The sequence below is a fragment of the Monodon monoceros genome, unplaced genomic scaffold, assembly GCF_005190385.1.
Source record: "Monodon monoceros isolate NGI ecotype Baffin Bay Population unplaced genomic scaffold, NGI_Narwhal_1 Super_Scaffold_6, whole genome shotgun sequence".
Classification (NCBI taxonomy): Eukaryota; Metazoa; Chordata; class Mammalia; order Artiodactyla; family Monodontidae; genus Monodon; species Monodon monoceros.
This window is the reverse complement of record NW_021703783.1, coordinates 2,812,589-2,830,125: the sequence shown is the minus strand read 5'-3', so window position 1 is coordinate 2,830,125 and position 17,537 is coordinate 2,812,589. Positions and strand designations below refer to the sequence as shown.

Here is a 17,537-nt window from a genome sequence, read left to right as displayed (position 1 = left end):
ATCCTGTAAGAGGTTCTCACCTGGTATTTCCAAATCCACCGGGCAGTGTTTGGAAGCGCGTGGGGACGTTTTAGCTGTCGCAGTGGCTGGCAGGGTTAAGGGGGGGAAGCGCGTGGGGACGTTTTAGCTGTCGCAGTGGCTGGCAGGGTTAAGGGGGGCAGAGCATTGCTCTGCTGGCATTTAGTGGGCAAAGGCCACAGCGAACGCCCTCTAGTGCTCAGGACCATTCCCACAAGGAAGAGTCTTCCTGCCCCAATGCCAGCGTTTCTTGTTGAGAAACACTGATAGGGCCTTGGAACCTATTGAGAAGAGTTTGGCTTCCACGTTAAGAAAAACTGGAAGCCAGTGGACGGTTTTAAGCAGAGAATGCTTCAAAGGGACCTCGGCTGCTGGGTTGAGAATAGACTTGAGGAAGAAGAAAGCCAGCCAGCAGCAGGGAGATAAGGTAAGAAGTGGTTGCGGAGTCCAGGTACGAGACGGAAGTAGCTTGGACGAGAGGCCGTGGTAGCAAGTGGGGATAAGCAGTCAAACCAGCAGGACTTCCTGCGGGGTTAATGTGGGTATGAGAGGAACAGAAGTAGAGGATGAGTCCAAGAGTTTGGACTGAAGTTACTGGAAGGATGAGACGGGGACATCTGAGGGGGCAGAGTTTTAGCCACGCTAAGTTGGGGATGCCTGTTGTGAGATGTGCACTGGAGAGGGCTGGCAGGTCTTTGGATGGACTGGAGATAAAAATTTGGGAGGGCTTTTAAAGCCTCAAGGCTGGATGACACCACCAATGAGTGAGAATAGAAGACCACAGAGGGCTGGTACGGAGCCTTGGAGCACGTCGGTGTCAAGAGGTGGGGATGGGAGCTGAGAAAGAGTGTCCAGAGGGAGCAGCAGGCAGCTGGAGAACCATGTGGTGTCCCAGTGAAGAGGGGTCTCAGTGAGGACGGTACAGCAGAGTCACCTCCTGGAGAGGGTGAGCAGGGAGGAGAGTCCATTGTGCAGCATGGAGGTCGTCGGTGACCCTGAAAAGCACAGCTTGGGTAGAGCAAGGGGCAGGGTGGAAGCTTGATTGGTGTGGGTTTAAGAGAGAAGGGAAAAGAGATTTAGACAAATCAACCCCGGGTAAAGTGTGGACCTTGACTAGGTCCTAATTCAAATGAAGCAACTGTAAAAAGACATGTTTAAGGCCATCGGGGAAATTTGAACACAAATATTGGAAGTATTGTTACTTTAGTTAGCTATAATAATGATACTGTGATACCTTTTCAAAGTTCTTACCTGTTTAGAGATACATTCTGGGTGAAATGGTATTATTTCTGGGGTACACTTTAAAATACTCCAGCAAAAAAGATGGGGGTAGAAGACTGGCAAAAATGTATGTTTGAAATTTCTGTAAAAGGAAGTTTAGAAGGTGACAGAATGGGAGGGGCTGCAGAAAGTGAGTATAGAAAACTCTTCGGTGAATTTTGCTAGAAAGAAGAGTAAAGAAATGGGGTGCTTCCTGGAGGGGGAAGAGGGTTCAAGACAGAAGATTGTTCTTGAAGGTGGGAGCAACGGTGGCATGTTTGTCTCAGCCAACTGTGGGGACTGGCCGTCCACAGGAAAGGCCCTACACTGGACACTGCAGGGAGACTAAGGAACACGGCCTCACTGCCTGGAGGAAAGTAATACTAATTTAATGAAAGCTAATTTTTTATCTTGCACTCACTGTGGGCTGGGCATTGTGTTAAGTGCCTGACAAACTTTATCTCAATATGTCTCAATAACTTCTTTTTTTAAAAAATTTTTATTGGAGTATAGTTACTTTACAATGTTGTGTTAGTTTATACTGTACAGCAAAGTGAAACAGTTCTACGTATACATATATCCCCTCTTTTTTGGATTTCCTTCCCATTTAGGTCACCACAGAGCCCTGAGTGGAGTTCCCTGTGCTCTACAGTAGGTTCTCATTAGTTATCTGTTTTATACATAGTATCAATAGATATATGTCAATCCCAATCTCCCAGTTCATCCCACCCTGCCCCTTTCCCCCTTGGTATCCATGTGTTTGTTCTCTATGTCTGTGTCTTTATTTCTGCTTTGTAAATAGGATCGTCTATACCAATTTTTCAGATTCCACATACATGCGTTAATATACGATGTTTGTTTTTCTCTTTCTGACTTAACTTCACTCTGTATGACACTCTGTCTCAATAACTTCTACACTTGGGGGGTGAGGCACAAGAGGGTCAGGAACTGCCGCCTCCCTCCACCTCGCTCAAGCAACCACCATGAGGCAGCGTCCAGATTCAAACCCAGGGGTGTGATTCTGGGGTCATTGCTCTCAGCCTCCCTCCTCCTGCAGACGATTGCAGGAACGATTGCAGGAACATGCATCCAAACGGCCTCTGCCCTGGAGACTGTCATTCAGGAGGAGGTTAGGGGAAGGAGGGCAGCCAAGTCTACTCTAAAGGAAGCTCTCAGGATTCCGACGCAGCGCCCCACTCAAGAGCCATCAGAATAGATCAGCCTGAGTCGGCTGGCTGGGGGCTGGGGAAATAATGAAAATGTGTTGAGCTGATGAGCTGAGCTGTGCAGGAGAAAGGAATGTGGAGAGAGGGAAGCTGAGCGTATTACTGCTATTTAGGGATGGAAATTTTATTTAGGCTCCTCAGGGCCAGAGTCCTATCTGTACATCCATTTAACAAGTAGTTATTGAGCACCTACTCTGCAAGTCAGGCTCTGCTGTAGGTGCTGGCGATTCGCAGCGAACAAGTCAAAGACTCGGCCATCATGGAGCTCACATTCGAGAGAAGAAGACAGACGGTAAACCAGAAAAGTGACTCAGGGATATATACACTCACAAGGACTCTAAGGAAGAATAAGGGGGTGACTGGGAGGAGGGAGCTTGATAGGCAAGACCTCACTTAGGCGGTGACATCTGAGCAGAGAAATAAAGTGAAGGACAGAGTCATGGGAAGACCCGAGGGAAAAACATTCTGTGCAAATGCCCTGGGGCTGGAAGAAACACATGTTCAAAGAACAGGAGGGAAAGGTGGAGAGAAAGAAAGAGAGAGAGAGAGGGTTGGAGGGGTCCTCCAGAGGGGTTTGTGGGGTGGAAGTTGTTTGGGTGGCGGTTTTGAGCAGGGAGCAATGTGATCCACCCCTGCAGGAAAGTCAGGGGGCTCCAGGAGCAGAAAAGGGAGAGCAGCTTGCAGAGAGAGCCCTGCAGTGCAACCCGCAACCATTTGATCTTCACTCATTTATTCAGTCTTTCTTTCAACATCCACGTACTAATTTCTGCCGTGCGCTAGGCATTTATGTACGTCTTCTAATTTCCTTTTCTCCATACAATCCTAATGGGAAGGTATTATTATCCCCATTTCACAGATGTGATAAGTGAGGCCCAGAAAGGTGAAGGTGACCCACCGAGGTCACACAGCTACAGTGGTGTCTTCAAGATTCACACACAAGCTTTAGCCTCGTACACCCTGACGTAGCCATCCCCGCCCTAGGGGAGTCCCCTGCGTTGGGGACGTGCCTCCCAAGTCAAGGCCTGATTGGGAACTTGGCTCAGTGTTCAGAGACTCAGAGGCTGGTGGCTCCACATGACACATCCATGCAACAGTTGTTCATGCTGCTGAGCTTAGCCTTTGGCCCACTCATCTGTCTTGCCGTGAGGACTGGGCTAGAGGACAGGCAGAGTGTCACCCACGTGTAGCCATGGATGGATGATTTGCAAGTCCCCATAGGACATCGTATCCCTCCATGGCCCACGTGGTCAGGAGGGTTCAAGGAGGGTTCACGTAAGGGATGAAACATCCCTGGTCTCAGTCCTCTGTGTGTGTGTGTGTGTGTGTGTGTGTGTGTGCGTGTGTGTGTCTACACAGTGAAGAGTGAGTGCATCCGTCACATGTGTGTGCAGGATTGTGCGTGCATAGGTTTGGGGTGTCCACAGCCACACCAGTGGGGAGGCAGGGATCGAATGCCGCTGTTCCCAAACCTACAGCTTGCGGGCTCTTCGGGAAGCGAGCTACCCCTGCAGTTGGAGAAGGGGCCTCGGTGGACTCTGCCCCAGAGCATCCGTGGCTTCCTGGCTGCTCCGTGGGGTGCACTCCTAGGATGAGAGGAACTTGGCTTAGTGTCCACCCCAACCAGCTGTGTGACCTTGGGAAAACCAGACCACTTCTCTGTTCCTTACCTGCAAACGGGAATAACTAGATCTGACCCATGTACAAAGATTAAAAGATGTGTGAGAAGATGCTGTATAAACGGTGAGGTGGTGGACTGAAGGGAAGAGACGGTAGCCTCGTGTGTCCAGCATGGTGCCAAGTGTGATAAGGAACACACTGGCCACAAAAGCGAAAAGAAACAAGTGGGAGGCTATCAAACTAAAAACCTTCTGCACAGCATGGAAACCATCAACAAAATGAAAGGGCAACATTCCGAATGGGAGAAAATATTTGCAAATCATATACTGGTAAGAGGTTAATATTCAAAATATGTAAAGAACTCATACAACCCAATAGCAAAAAATAAACAATCTGATTAAAAAATGGACAGAAGGGACTTCCCTCGTGGTCCAGTGGTAAAGAATTCGCCTTCCAGTGCAGGGGATGAGGGTTTGGCCCCTGGTCGGCGAACTAAGATCCCACATGCTGCGGGGCAACTAAGCCCGCCTGACACAACTACTGAGCTCACATGCCTCAACTAGAGAGGCTGCGTGCCGCAAACTACAGAGTCCACGTACTCTGGAACCCGTGCGCCACAACTAGAGAGAAGCCCGCACACCGCGACGAAGAGCCCACACTCCATCCACAACGATAAAATGATCCCGCGTGCCTCAACGAAGATCCAGGGTGCCACAACTAAGACCCGACGCACCAAAAGAAAAAAAAAAAAAAGGCAGAAGACCTGAATAGACATTTTTCCAAAGAAGACAGACTGACCAATAGACACATGAGAAGATGCTCAACATCACTGATCATCAGGGAAATGAAAATCAAAACCACAATGAGATGCCACCTCACACCTGTTAAAATGGTCTTCATCAAAAGGGCAAGAAATAAGTGCTGGTGAGGGTGTGGAGAAAAGGGAACCCTCTTGCACTGTTGGTGGGAAGGTAAACTGGTGCAGCCACTATGGAGAACAGTACGGAGGTTCCTCAGAAAATTAAAGATACAGCTACCATATGATTGAGTAATTCCACTTTGGAGTATTTATTCAAAGGAAGCGAAAGCAGGATCTGGAAGAGATATCTGCCCTCCCATGTTCATTGCAGCACTATTTACAATAGCCAAGTTATGGAAACAACCTAAATGTCCATCAATGGGTGAATGGATAAAGAAGATGTGAGAGATATATATTCCACACAGTGGAATATTATTCAGCCACGAGAAAGAAGGAAATCCTGCCTTTTGTGACAACATGGACAGACTTGAGGGCATTATGCTAACGAAATAAGTTAGACAGAGAAAGACAAATACTGCATGGTATTACTTGTATGTGACTCTTAAAAAGAAAAAAAGTCAAACTCATAGAAACAGAATGTAGAAAAGTGGTTGCCAGGGACGGGGGGTGGGATGGGAGAAATAGTGAGAGGTTGGTGAAAGGGTACAAACTTTCAGTTGTGAGATGAATAAGGTCTGAGGAGCTGATGTAAGGCATAGTTAATAACGTTGTGTTGCATAATTGAAAAAAAAAAAGAAGACTGCACTACACCCAGGCAGACTCTGCCCTCAGCCCAGCAAACATTGAACAGGTAATTAGTGGCCAGCCCGGTGCATGGGATGGGCATGCATATACCCAAGATGTGGAGTTTGCCGTTTGATTGGGAAATACAGCATCTCGTTCAAGAATGGAGCGACCTCTGGTTACTAGGACGGTGGGCTGGGAGCTGAACATTTTCTTGTTCAGCTAACTCTAAAGGCACTCAGGCTTCCTGTTCGGTCCACCGCATGTCCCAGCCTCTGCTGTGGCAGCAGTATACCCTGGGGCTGGGCCCAGGCCTCTGCCTTACCTGTGAAATGGGGGGCAGCATCTCTGCCTCTCCAGTCCGTCGTGTTGTGTGTGTGGCCGTGGGTTCCTGGCAGGCAGTGTGGACACGATGCGTAGACAGGCAGGCAGGCCGTTGTGGAGTGTCCGCTGTCTTCTGGGCTCCATGGGCGACTCTGAGTGCAGAGGAGACGGTTTTCCTGTTGGGGATGGGATGCCTTGATGCCCTCTTCAGGAAGCGTGAAAAGGAGATGGGGCTGCTCTTTGCAGTTTGAATTGGGTGGAAACTTTGCAAATCCCGCACAGAAGTGAGTCCAAGCCGCCTCCTCTCTCTCTGCAGAGGCCCCTCGTCTGTGCCGTGTAAGGGCCGTGAGAGTGTCCACCTGGCAGGGGTACTGGGTGTGGAAAAGCTGTAGTCATTCCACTGAAATCAGATTCAGAGACTGGTCTCTCCCTGAAGCGGCTTACAGGCTAGTGAGGAGGGAAATGCCCACAGTCCACAGGTGAGAGCTGTTATGAACCAGCCCAAGACCTGGTGCCTGAAAACCACCCCGGGTCCGAAAGCAGCAACAGCATCTGTGTGCGCAGAAATCTCTTGCCGGGGCGGCTCTCCTGTGCGTGGCGGTGGTTGGCCGGACCTGACTGCCCTGGAAAGCTCACTTTCAGGGTGCTCACGAGCACTGCCTGGCCGGCTGCTATTGGCGCTGGCCCCGTTCCTCTCCATGGATTCCTCCCCGCAGGGTTCCTTCGATCACCATGAAAACCACCGGGCAGACCACTTCCCTGGAAGCCAGCGGCTGGGGTGTTTCAAGAAGGAAGGTTGGGCTGGGAAAAGTTGAGTCAATGAGGAACTGAGAAGGTCCCGCTGGATTGGCAACCAGATCTCTGGGGGACTCCCTGGGGGGCTCCCTGGGGAAAGCTCTGCTAGGGCTCCGGGGAGGAAGCGCGTCCCAGCTGGTTGGCAGAAGATCAAGGCGAAAGGAAGCACCTGCAAGCAGACAGCTCTTCCTGGGAGGCAGTAGAAGATGGGGGGGAGGCAGTTGTAGGGAAAAATAGTGTTTCTATGATGAGAGATTTGATGAGCAAAAGCCTGTGCCAATGACAGTATTGAAGACCAGCGGGGGAGGAGAGGGCCTGATGATGGGGCTTGGAGAGGAGGGAGCACCCCTCTCCTGAGATGGAAGGGAGAGGGGCAAGCGTGGCAGAAGGGGGACATTAATAACAGCTGACACGGGGACTTCACTCCCAATGCAGGGGGCCTGGGTTCGATCCCTGGTCAGGGAACTAGATCCCGAATGCATGCCGAAACTAAGAGTCCACATGACACAACTAAAAAGGATCCTGCATGCCGCAGCTAAGAACCGGCACAACCAAAATAAATAAATTTTTTTCTTTTTTTTTCGGTACGCGGGCCTCTCACTGCTGTGGCCTCTCCCGTTGCGGAGCACAGGCTCCGGACGCGCAGGCTCAGCGGCCATGGCTCACGGGCCCAGCCGCTCTGCGGCATATGGGATCTTCCCGGACCGGGGCACGAACCCGCATCCCCTGCATCGGCAGGCGGACTCTCAACCAGTGCGCCACCAGGGAAGCCCATAAATATTTTTTAAAAAGGAAAAAAAAACAGCTGACACTTATTAAGCACTTATTGTGTGCCAAGTTCTACTGTAAGTGCTTTGCGTGTCTTAACTCGTTTCACCCTCAAAACGCTTTAGAGAAGTTCTATTGTTAACCCCATTTATAGATGAGGAAACCAAGGCAAGGCTGTACCAAGGAGTTAGGCAGGATGACGCAAGGAGTCTTACTCCAGGCAGTGAGAAAAGGAGGGCTGGGGTGGGCCACCGCTGGGAGGGCGGCCAGCAGCTCCTCTCAAGACCACTGCAATTGATCGGAGAGATGGAGCAGCCTTAGTAATTGCAGGAGGAGGGCTTTTGCTTAGAAGAATACTTCCCCGGTTGTTGCTTTTTTTATAAATTTATTTATTTTTGGCTGCATTCGGTCTTTGTTGCCGCGCGTGGGCTTTCTCTAGTTGCCGTGAGTGGGGGCTACTCTTTGTTGTGGTGCACGGGCTTCTCATCGCGGTGGCTTCTGTTGTTGCTAAGCCTGGGCTCTAGGCGCATGGGCTTCAGTAGTTGTGGCTCACAGGCTCAGTAGTTGTGGCTTGCAGGCTTAGCTGCTCCGCGGCATGTGGGATCTTCCCTGACCAGGGCTCGAACCCGTGTCCCCTGCATCAGCAGGCGGATTCTTAACCACTGCACCACCAGGGAAGTCCCTTCCCTCCCAGTTGTTTTTTAAAACAAGGAAACTTATTCCCCCAGCCCCCAAATCAAACCCAATGGGCGTCTCTAACACATAATCTGACCAAATCAGAGCTGCCCTGGTTGCAGCGGAAGGTCCATGCCCTGCCTTCTCCACTTGCCTCCTGACCTCAGGGTGGGTCCTGGGGCAGCTGGGGGGGCCCTGAGGTTCCTCAGGGCACAGGAGAGAAGCACAGCGTTTCCGCAAGACCAGACTTGTTCATATGAACGTTCAAAGAGCCAGCAGCGTGTTTTCAGGGGAAACCTCTCTGAAAAGGAGAGGCAGGCAGTTCTTTTCCCAGACTCTGTAACCCCTATTCCTTGGTGGCGGAGATGTGGACTAGATGACCTTTAAAGCTCCCCCAGAGGAGACTGAGCAGAGAAGGAAGGAGAAGAAAAGCCTGGTGAGAGGGAGGCCCATGCGAGCTTTCAGCCTTGCTCGGGGCACTGGAGCCCGCGGGCCTACCAGACCAGGGTGACATTTCTGTAGCTTTTTGCCCCTGGCTGCTGGGACATCCGTCATCACCTGCCTTATTAAGACCTTTCCAAAGCTTTCTGAGGAGGACTGTGCAGTTGCCCACGGCACCAAGGAGCAAAGGAAGTCCACCCCTTCCTCTGCGCCCCGGAGCCTGCAGGAGGAGTGGGGGGCCGGGAGGAGGGAGGGGGGAATGGCGCCTGGTAGGTCTCTGAGGGCAGCAGAGCTGGGGCTGCGGAGCCCCTCGTTGGCTCACACCGATATCAGTAATAGTCATTATAAGATTGCGCATCTGTGCAGGGCTTATTAGGTTTCTCCCAAGGCAGCTTCACATTCAAAGTCTTACCAAATCCCCATAACTCAGTGAGAGAAATAGGACATGGATAAGAGCCTCGTTTACAGCGACTTGACCTTCCCCAGGGCCAGCGGCGTGGAGAGGGGGCTGGGTCTCCAACGCCAGCTCCACACTGTTGCTACTGCCTTCCCGGAACCCTCAGCCCCACGCCCGGGGCCAGCATTTCCCCAGCTCTCCCACCTCACCCCCAACTTTCTCATTGTCCTGCTTTCTGGCCCCCTGGACTCCTTTGGCTCAGTTAGGAGCCATCTGGTCTCTGAAAATCCGAGCTAGCAGTTGAAGGGAAGGAAAGGAAAAAGCTGGTGTTTTTTCCTGCTGCTTGGAGGGGGTTAATAATTACGTGATCGGGGGCAATGGGAGGAGGGAAGTTAGAAATTATTCTCAAGACTCTTGATGAAGTATCAAGAAGTGAGAAGGGGGAGAAAATATTCTGGTCTTACAAAAATCAGCCATATTGGGCTTCCCTGGTGGTGCAGTGGTTGAGAGTCCGCCTGCCGATGCAGGGGACACGGGTTCGTGCCCCGGTCCGGGAAGATCCCACATGCCGGAGCAGCTGGGCCCGTGAGCCATGGCCGCTGAGCCTGCGCGTCCGGAGCCTTTGCTCCGCCACGGGAGAGGCCACAACAGTGAGAGGCCTGCGTACCGCAAAAAAAAAAAAAAAAAAAAAAATCAGCCATATTAAGGTGCAATTACACACTAAAATTCTCCCATTTTAAGCGTGTGGTTTGATGATTTTTGTCAAATGTCTATAGTTGTGTAGCTACTTCTCAAGCTATGGAACATTTCCATCACCCCGATGACCCCTCACTCCCTTTTCACTTTAATGTCTCCCCTCCCGTATCACTGAAACTGATCTGCCTTCTGTCACTATTGTTTTGCCTTTTCTAGAGTCTCTACAAACGGAATCATATATTGTGCGGACTTTTGTATCCTTCACTTAATATAAGGCTTTTTTGAAATTCATCCACGTTGGTACATACATGAGTAAGCTGTTCCTTTTCATTGCTGAGCAGTATTCCATTGTATGGATATACTACAACTTGTTTATCCATGGATATTTAGGGTTGCTGGGTTTGTTTTTTTTTAACATGAATCTTTAATTTTTTTGTAATAACTGCCTCTATGTGACTAGTGATATCACTAGTATATTTTCTTTGGTGAAGTATCTGTTCAAATCTTTTGCGCATTTTCCTATAAAGTTGTTCATCTTTTAATTATGAGTTGAAAGAATTGTTCATTTTTCTTAACAGTATCTTTCAAAGAGAAAATTTCTTTTTATTTTGATGAAGTCTAATTCATCAACTTTTTTCTTTTATGGTTTGTGCTTTTTGTGTCATATCTAGGAAATCTCTGTGTCCTCTAAGTCACGGATTTTCTCCTATGTTTTCTTGGACAAGTTTTATACTTTTGTCTGTTACTTTAGGTCTGTGATCTATTTTGTATTAATTTTTATATATGGTGCAAGTTATGAATTGAAGTCCATTTTTTGCATATGGATATTCAATTGTTTCAGCGCCATCTGTTAAAAAAATTAGTATCCCTCATTGAATTATCTTGGTACTGATATTTGAATCTATTTCTAGCGTCTCTGTTCGGTTCAGTCCATCTGTATGTCTCTTCTTATGCCAACATCAAATCCTCTTAATTTGGGTAGCTTTATTTTAAGTCTTGAAAGCACACAGTGTGTGTCCTATAACTTGTTCTTGTTTCTCAGAGTTGTTGTGACTATTCAGCGTCTCCCGCCCCCCATGAATAGGAGTGACTTCTGAGAAAATAAGGTCATCTTTTCCTCCTATTACCATGTTTAGATAGAGAAGGCTTCCTGGAGGAGGTGATAAAGTTAAGAAAAGGGGGAGGTGGGAGGAGCCCAGTCTCCAGGCTCTACCGGCACTGGTGACGGTGGCACCAGGACGGATCAGGGCGAGGAAGGTGCTGGGAATGACTTTATGATTTCTCCCTTTTCCTGAAGCTCAAGACAGCTCCGTCGGAGAGGTTCCCTGGCTGTTTCCTTCCAGAGGCTGGGGGTTAGAGCTGCTGTCTTCAGCTTGGTGAAGGGGAGGGGGTCCTCCTTCAAAGCTGTCCCACCGGGGTCCTGGCTTTTCCTCCTCAGTTCTCCTGCTGGGCGTCCCCTCCCGCATCCTCCGCCACTTCACCCACCGCATCACCGCACGTCTCAACAGTTCCTCTCAACTACTCGGCTGTGTGGATGGCCGAGCAGTGGAACCCTGAGTCTCAAACTAGAGACGCGGGAAATTGTAGGTGCACAGCCTCCCGTGGCTTGGAGCCTGGCCTGGCTACAACCTCATTAGCTCCTGGCAGCTCTTGGTGTTTCTTCCCCCTCCAGCCAGCTGGCCTCTGAGGTCTCTGCCCTTCCCCAGACAGCACCACCTCTCTCTTCTCTGCTTCCTGGCTCTTTCAGAGTAAGAAACGGGGTCCTCTTCCAGATGAACCCCAGCTCCTCCTCTTCCTTCAGGTCCTGACTCCTTGGAAGACCCTTAACCCCCATCTTGCTCGGGTGATGCCCTGAAATGCCCCGATGGCCCACTCCTCTCATCCCCTGAGAACTCCATGCTCCTTCCCAGCCCAGCCTGGCAGCAAGACCAGGGATAAGCCACACACTGAAACCCCCATTCTGGGTCCGGACTGCCCCGCTCTAGGGTCAGCACATCCACCCACAATCCAGCCACCCCATCATCACTCATCAACTTGGGGCACCTGGGGTCGCTAAAGCCAGGGAGGACTGAGTTCTGCCTAAAGTCAGGGGCCCTGGGATCACGAACCTGAGAAATAAGCTTTCAGCCTGGATACCATACGCCTCCCTCCTTTGGAATTCCAAGAGCCCAGGACTGAGAATGGGTTGTGTTCTTTTGTTCAGAGGGGCCCCCTTCCATTGCCAACGTGCTGGGGCCGCTCAGTTCCAGATCTCCGAGGGCCACCGCCTTGGGCTGCGAACTGCACAGACTGCGAGGTGAATGATGCAGTGTGGCAGCTCCAGGAAAGCCCCTCCCGGGCTCCTGCTCTGGGCCGGGTTGTGGGCTGTAGGATTCCAAGGTCTGGCTCACGTTCCTGGTGCACCTTGAAGGGTCCCCCTCACCCCAAAGTGCAGCGGTTGCACTCAGGCCTGTGAGCACAGGCTTTCCTCCTTTCTTTACTTCCCCAGCAGCAAGGGGAAACAGGCCTGCCTCTAGGTCCTCCACCTAAATGCCCAGCATCTTCGGGATTCGCTCCACCTGCTGAGCCTGTTTCCACCACAATGAAATGGGGATGCAGGGATGTTGCAGGTTGCCATCTGCCCTGTTTGATGAATTAGGTACCAAGGGCAGAGGTCTGAGAAGCAAGTTCTGAGAGCAGCAGGTTCTTGCTACGTGGAGGGGACGTTTTCTGCCTCTCGGTGCTCACAAAATGTAGCACCTGCTGACTTCAGGCACGCAGAGAGCACCCTTCGTGGAAGAAAAATTCTTCCTTTCTGTCATTTGAGCTGATGAAATTAAAGCCTGGGTCAGAAAAGTGAATGAATAAAATGTTCGCTCGTGTGACCCTTACCTTTATGATGTGTTTGTACATTCACTGTTGTATCTGCTCGCCTAAAAACCCTGCCAAGTGAAGGATTTACTATTATCCTACTGGTGAGAAAACTGAGGCTTCAGGAGATAAAGGACTTGACGAACCTACACAGGGGTTGTGATCCGCTTGTGGAGGGCTGGTGAACCCAGCACAGATCCCAGCACCTTACTGGGGCTGGGTTGGGGGCAAGGCCTCAGGCCAGCTGTCCTGGGTTCTGTGGACAGGCCCCCCACCTCACATCTGGACAGGCTGTGATGGGTGGTGCCGCCCCGGGGACCCTGTCTTGTCCCTCCTGTCCCCCACTTCCCTTCTCAGCCTCTGGTGCCCGGTGGTCTGGTGTCTCTGGTATGGGGACAGTGCTCCCAGGGAAGGCGGGAAGAGAGGGAGGCAGAGAGGAGGGGCTGTGACCTGCAGGCCAGGGATTCAGGGATCAGCTCAAGCACGGTGGCAGGACAAGCCTCGGACTCGGGCAGCGATGGACAAACAAGGCGACGATCCCCCGCCCGTGTTCTCATTACGGCTGGAGAAAGTTCCAGCTTCAATCAAACAGGCACTTCATCGTTGGTCGATGTGGATGCTCTCTTGGCGGGTGGACTCCCTGAGGCGTGGGATGCTCCTTTGCACGCTCATGCACTGGGCACCAGCAGTGTGTACCCGGCACAGGGCGTGGGGCCTGGACGTGAGTGTCCACTGGCCATAAACCTTACAAAGTAGAATAATGGACACAATCCTTGAAACCTGCCTGCCTGGGCTTTAGGCTCTCCTGCTAACTAGCTGTGTGACCTTGGGCAAGTCACTTACATCCTCTGAGCGTTGGTTTTCTCATTTGTATAAAAGAGGATGATAACACAGACCACAACGAGTTGTCATAAGAAACGAGGCATGTGTTGAATGCCTGAGAGTTCATCTGTGGTTCAAAGACTCCCCCGGCCTCCGCTTCCTCATTTGGAGACTGAGGAGGAAGTTTTGTTGGATGCTGTTTTGCGAGTTTTAACAAAGTAACACATGGAAAGTGCTTAGAACAGTACATGCCACATAGTAAACACTATGAAGTGCTGAAATACAATTATTAGTATTTTGCTGCCCCGATTTTGTCATCTATCATCTGTCTGTTTATCCGTCTATCCATCCATCCATCCATCCACCCATCCATCTATCTATATTATCTATCTATCTAGCCATCCATCCATCCATCTATCTATATTTATCTATCCATCCACCCATCCATCTATCTATATTATCTATCTATCTAGCCATCCATTCATCCATCTATCTATATTTATCTATCTAGCCATCCATCCATCTCTATCTATCTATCTATCTCTAGCCCTTATTTGTACTTTACTAGCTTTCCCACTAACATCCTCTTTTTGTCCCAGGATCCCACCAAGGGCACCACATGGCGGTTAGTTATCACGTCTCAGTTTTCTCTGGTCTGTGACAGTTTCTGTCTCTTTGTGGATTTCAAGACCGTGACAGTTTTGAGGAGGACTGATCAGATATTTTGTAGAATGTCCTCGATTTGGGTTTGTCTGACGCTCTCCCATGTTTGGAATGGGTTATAGGTTTGGGGGAAGGATACCACAGAGGTGACGTGCCTTCCCATCACTTCTCCACTTTTTTCTTCCAATTTTATCTCTAATGAGAATCAATTCTTGGGGTTCCTCTGTGTGGGTTCTCCTCTGAGGTGGAGGGAAGGGAGGTCTGAGGCTGACTTAAGCTAAGACCTGCCCAGATCAGGCACTTGGACTGTGACCTTGGGCAGGGCAGGGGGCCAGGGTGGTCAGAGGTGGGTAGCATGAAATTAATCCCAGGAGGAGGTGCCAAAGGGGGTGTCTATTGGGAAGTCCCTGGCCCAGGCTGAGAAGGCCCATGGGCAGGAGGTGGATAGAGAGGAAACAGGGGAGGGGCTGAAGGCAAACTCCTCCTCCCAGCTGGACTGTCCTTAGGGACCCCATCAGCAGGAACCCCAAAAGAGACTGCGACCCCCAATACACTGCCAGCCCGAGCCTGAGGTGTGGAAGGACTTGGAGGCTTATGTCTCCCATTGCATATGCCAACGCAGCCGTGTCTGGAGACCTGGGAGGACCACGTGGAACCTGCCTCAATTCTGCTCAGGGGAGCGGCTCCCAGCCCTGGGAGGTTGATCAGAACAGAGCCCTTTCAGGTCTGACTTTCTCTGACTTCATGATGGTGACTGCTTGCCAAAGGGGAGAAGGCAGGAGGTCAGCATAACTTTATCCAAAAGTAATTTCAGGGGAGTTCCCTGGCGGTCCGGCGGTTAGGACTTGGTGCTCTCACTGCCATGGCCCGGGTTCAATCCCTGAGCGGGGGACTAAGATTCCACGAGTCGCACAGCACAGCCAAAAAAACAAAAACAAAACAACAACAACAAAAATAATTTCAGTGTTAAGTCTCAAGGTGGCTCAAGACAGGTATTAGAATCCCAGCCTCGCAGCAACGGAAGGACCTTGGAAATTGTGTAGTCGAATGGCTGTCAGTTCTGGCTGCCCTTAGAAAATCACCTGGGAGCTTATAAAATGTCCTGCTGCCCCTGACCCAGGCCAGCCCAAGTGAATCCGTAATTTAAAAAATCTCCTGGAGAGATTAGTAAGCAGCTGGGGCTGGGAACCGCTCCTGTGGTTCATTAGTAAATAAGCTGAAATCCAGGAAAGGTGAACCAGGTATTGCAACCCGAGCCACCTGTAGCGGTGGCCCCAGAACCCGGATCTCCACCTTCCGGTCGGCTTTTTCATCCACATCGGACAAATCTCTCATCGAGCCGGCAACTCTAAGGCCTCTATGAGTGCTTTGCATCTTTCCATATGATTAGCTTACAAATGTTCACTGCGTGCAATTCTGTGCATGTTGGATGAATAGACCTAGTTCTGCCTCGCTGGTCGGACCTTAGTGGGGGAAAGGGTTATAGAGGGCTAACCATGATCATGGCAAAAGATACAGTCAAATAAATGTTACGTCACATGGAGGAGCCTACTGCAGGGATCGGGGCGCAGAAGTAGAAGAGGTCAGGGGGCTGCAAACAGGAGGCAGTGTTTGCGTTGACTCAGTGCTGCACGTTCTCCCCTGGGTAGTGTTTGGGACCTTGGTGTTACCCAGGGGCAAGGTGTTGAGGCAGGAGCACCTTGGGGTGAGAGGGTGCTGACCTTCTTCCTCTGCTCTGCCCTCAGGAATGAGACCGTGCTGCACCAGTTCTGCTGTCCAGCCGCCGACGCCGAGCAGAAGCCCGCCTGCTCTGACCTGGCCTCCCAAAGGTGGGAATAATTGCTGGACAATCCTCCCTTCCCCACCCCCACTGTCCTTCCCCCTCCAAGCAGAGCGCACACCAGGGCCCTACTCGGCCTCTTCCTCCCGAGTCTTGTGGGATTTTTGTTTGTTTTTACCTCCTCCCTCATATTTCCACCTCTCCGTCCTTCCTCTGGACCCCAGGTGAGCAGTTCCCAATTTTTAGGTCATGATACCCTGCTGTGCAAATCCCAAACCTACGCTCCTTCCCACTAACCAGCCTGTAAAAAGTTCACCTTTTTAAACGTCAGGGGAAATTAGCTTGATTATACGTCTCACGTGGTGGCTTGTCCGGCACCCGAAGGTGCCCCACCAATAATAGTACCCATCCTGCCTCTCATATCCAAGATTTGCATTTTTCTCTCTAATCTTTCTCCTTCCACAAAGGAGCCAAGGTAACTCTGATTTGAAGGTTTGCCATACTGCGCTGGGTTTGCCGACCACCTGGGGAGGGAGGGGCCCACTGAGAAGTCAGGTCTGGAGTCCTGTCCCAGGCTCTCTTCCCTGCCCTGCTCTACATCATTCGCCCACCCTCTCTTTTCCCCGCAGGCTCTCTCCATCGCTTTCGTTCTTCCCCTTCCCTCCATCATCCACCGCCTCTGACCCTCCGCCTCTCCTCCTCCCCTGCGTCGCGTCCTCTCCCCCCGGCTCGACCTGGAGCTGCCCCCTCTGTACTGGTCGCACTTTGTCCTCTTCTTTTCCCCCAAGTTTTCCATCTCAGTTCAGTGCATTTCTCTTTTCTTTCCTTGTTTTTACTTCCCCGGGGGTCAGGATGCTCGGATTCCAGCCTGAAACGCACCCCATCTGCAGTCTCCTCTTGTTGGAATGAACTTGGGCAAGTTCCTGGATTCCCCTGGACCCCACCTTCCCCGTCTGTACGATGAAGGGGCTGGTCTATGTAGGGAACAGCATGACTTCTCATCTCACCGAGGCTTCTGGGCTGCTTAGGGCCTGGACAGGCTTTAGGACCTGTCTCATGGGAGGGCAGCAGAAGGCTCAGAGCCGCAAGCACCCTGGCCCAGACCTGCTGCCGTAAGGGCCGCCTCCAGGTTGGAGCCTCAGTGATTCCATGATTCCTTCATTCCTTGGGAAGTAACTGGGCAGTCATCAGAGATGGTAGCCGGTGGGCTTGGGGATGGAAAACCTCCCCCGAAAGGTGTTACTGCTTGTTTTCCCTCAAAGGGAGTCCGAGTGGGTTGGGAGAGGCAGGACCCTGGGGAGGCAATGGTGGGAGTTGAGCCATAATAAGGGGCCCACCCTGGGGATCCAGGACTGCAGGAGGCACGACCACACCGGGGGACAGAGGCAAGGGGAGGCCAGAGCTGTGCCGATGCCCAGAGGTCTCGGGGCCGAGCTCTGTGCACAGGACCTAAGGAGAGTGAGGCCACCTGGATCTCGAGGGGCTCCCCATCCAGGGGGCATGCGATGCCCCCAAGTTGAAAATGGCCTTCCTGGAAACTGGAAGGAAGAAGAGAAACGGGAGAAAGAGATGGTGGGAGAGGAAAGGAAAGGGGGCCAAGAGTGAGTGGCCCAGAGTGATGGACAGCAAGGAGGGTGATGGACAGCAAGGAGGGAGGGTGAT

General features: G+C 51.2%; 1 protein-coding gene across 1 annotated transcript in view; it reads left to right on the top strand.

Moving 5' to 3' along the window:
- IQSEC3 (IQ motif and Sec7 domain 3) overlaps window positions 1-17,537 on the top strand; it is a 97,590-nt gene that overhangs the window by 13,683 nt on the left and 66,370 nt on the right. The window contains exon 2 of the mRNA XM_029205640.1: window positions 15,841-15,924. Within this exon, the coding sequence (XP_029061473.1) occupies window positions 15,841-15,924 (84 nt within the window). The remainder of the gene's footprint in view (window positions 1-15,840; window positions 15,925-17,537) is intronic.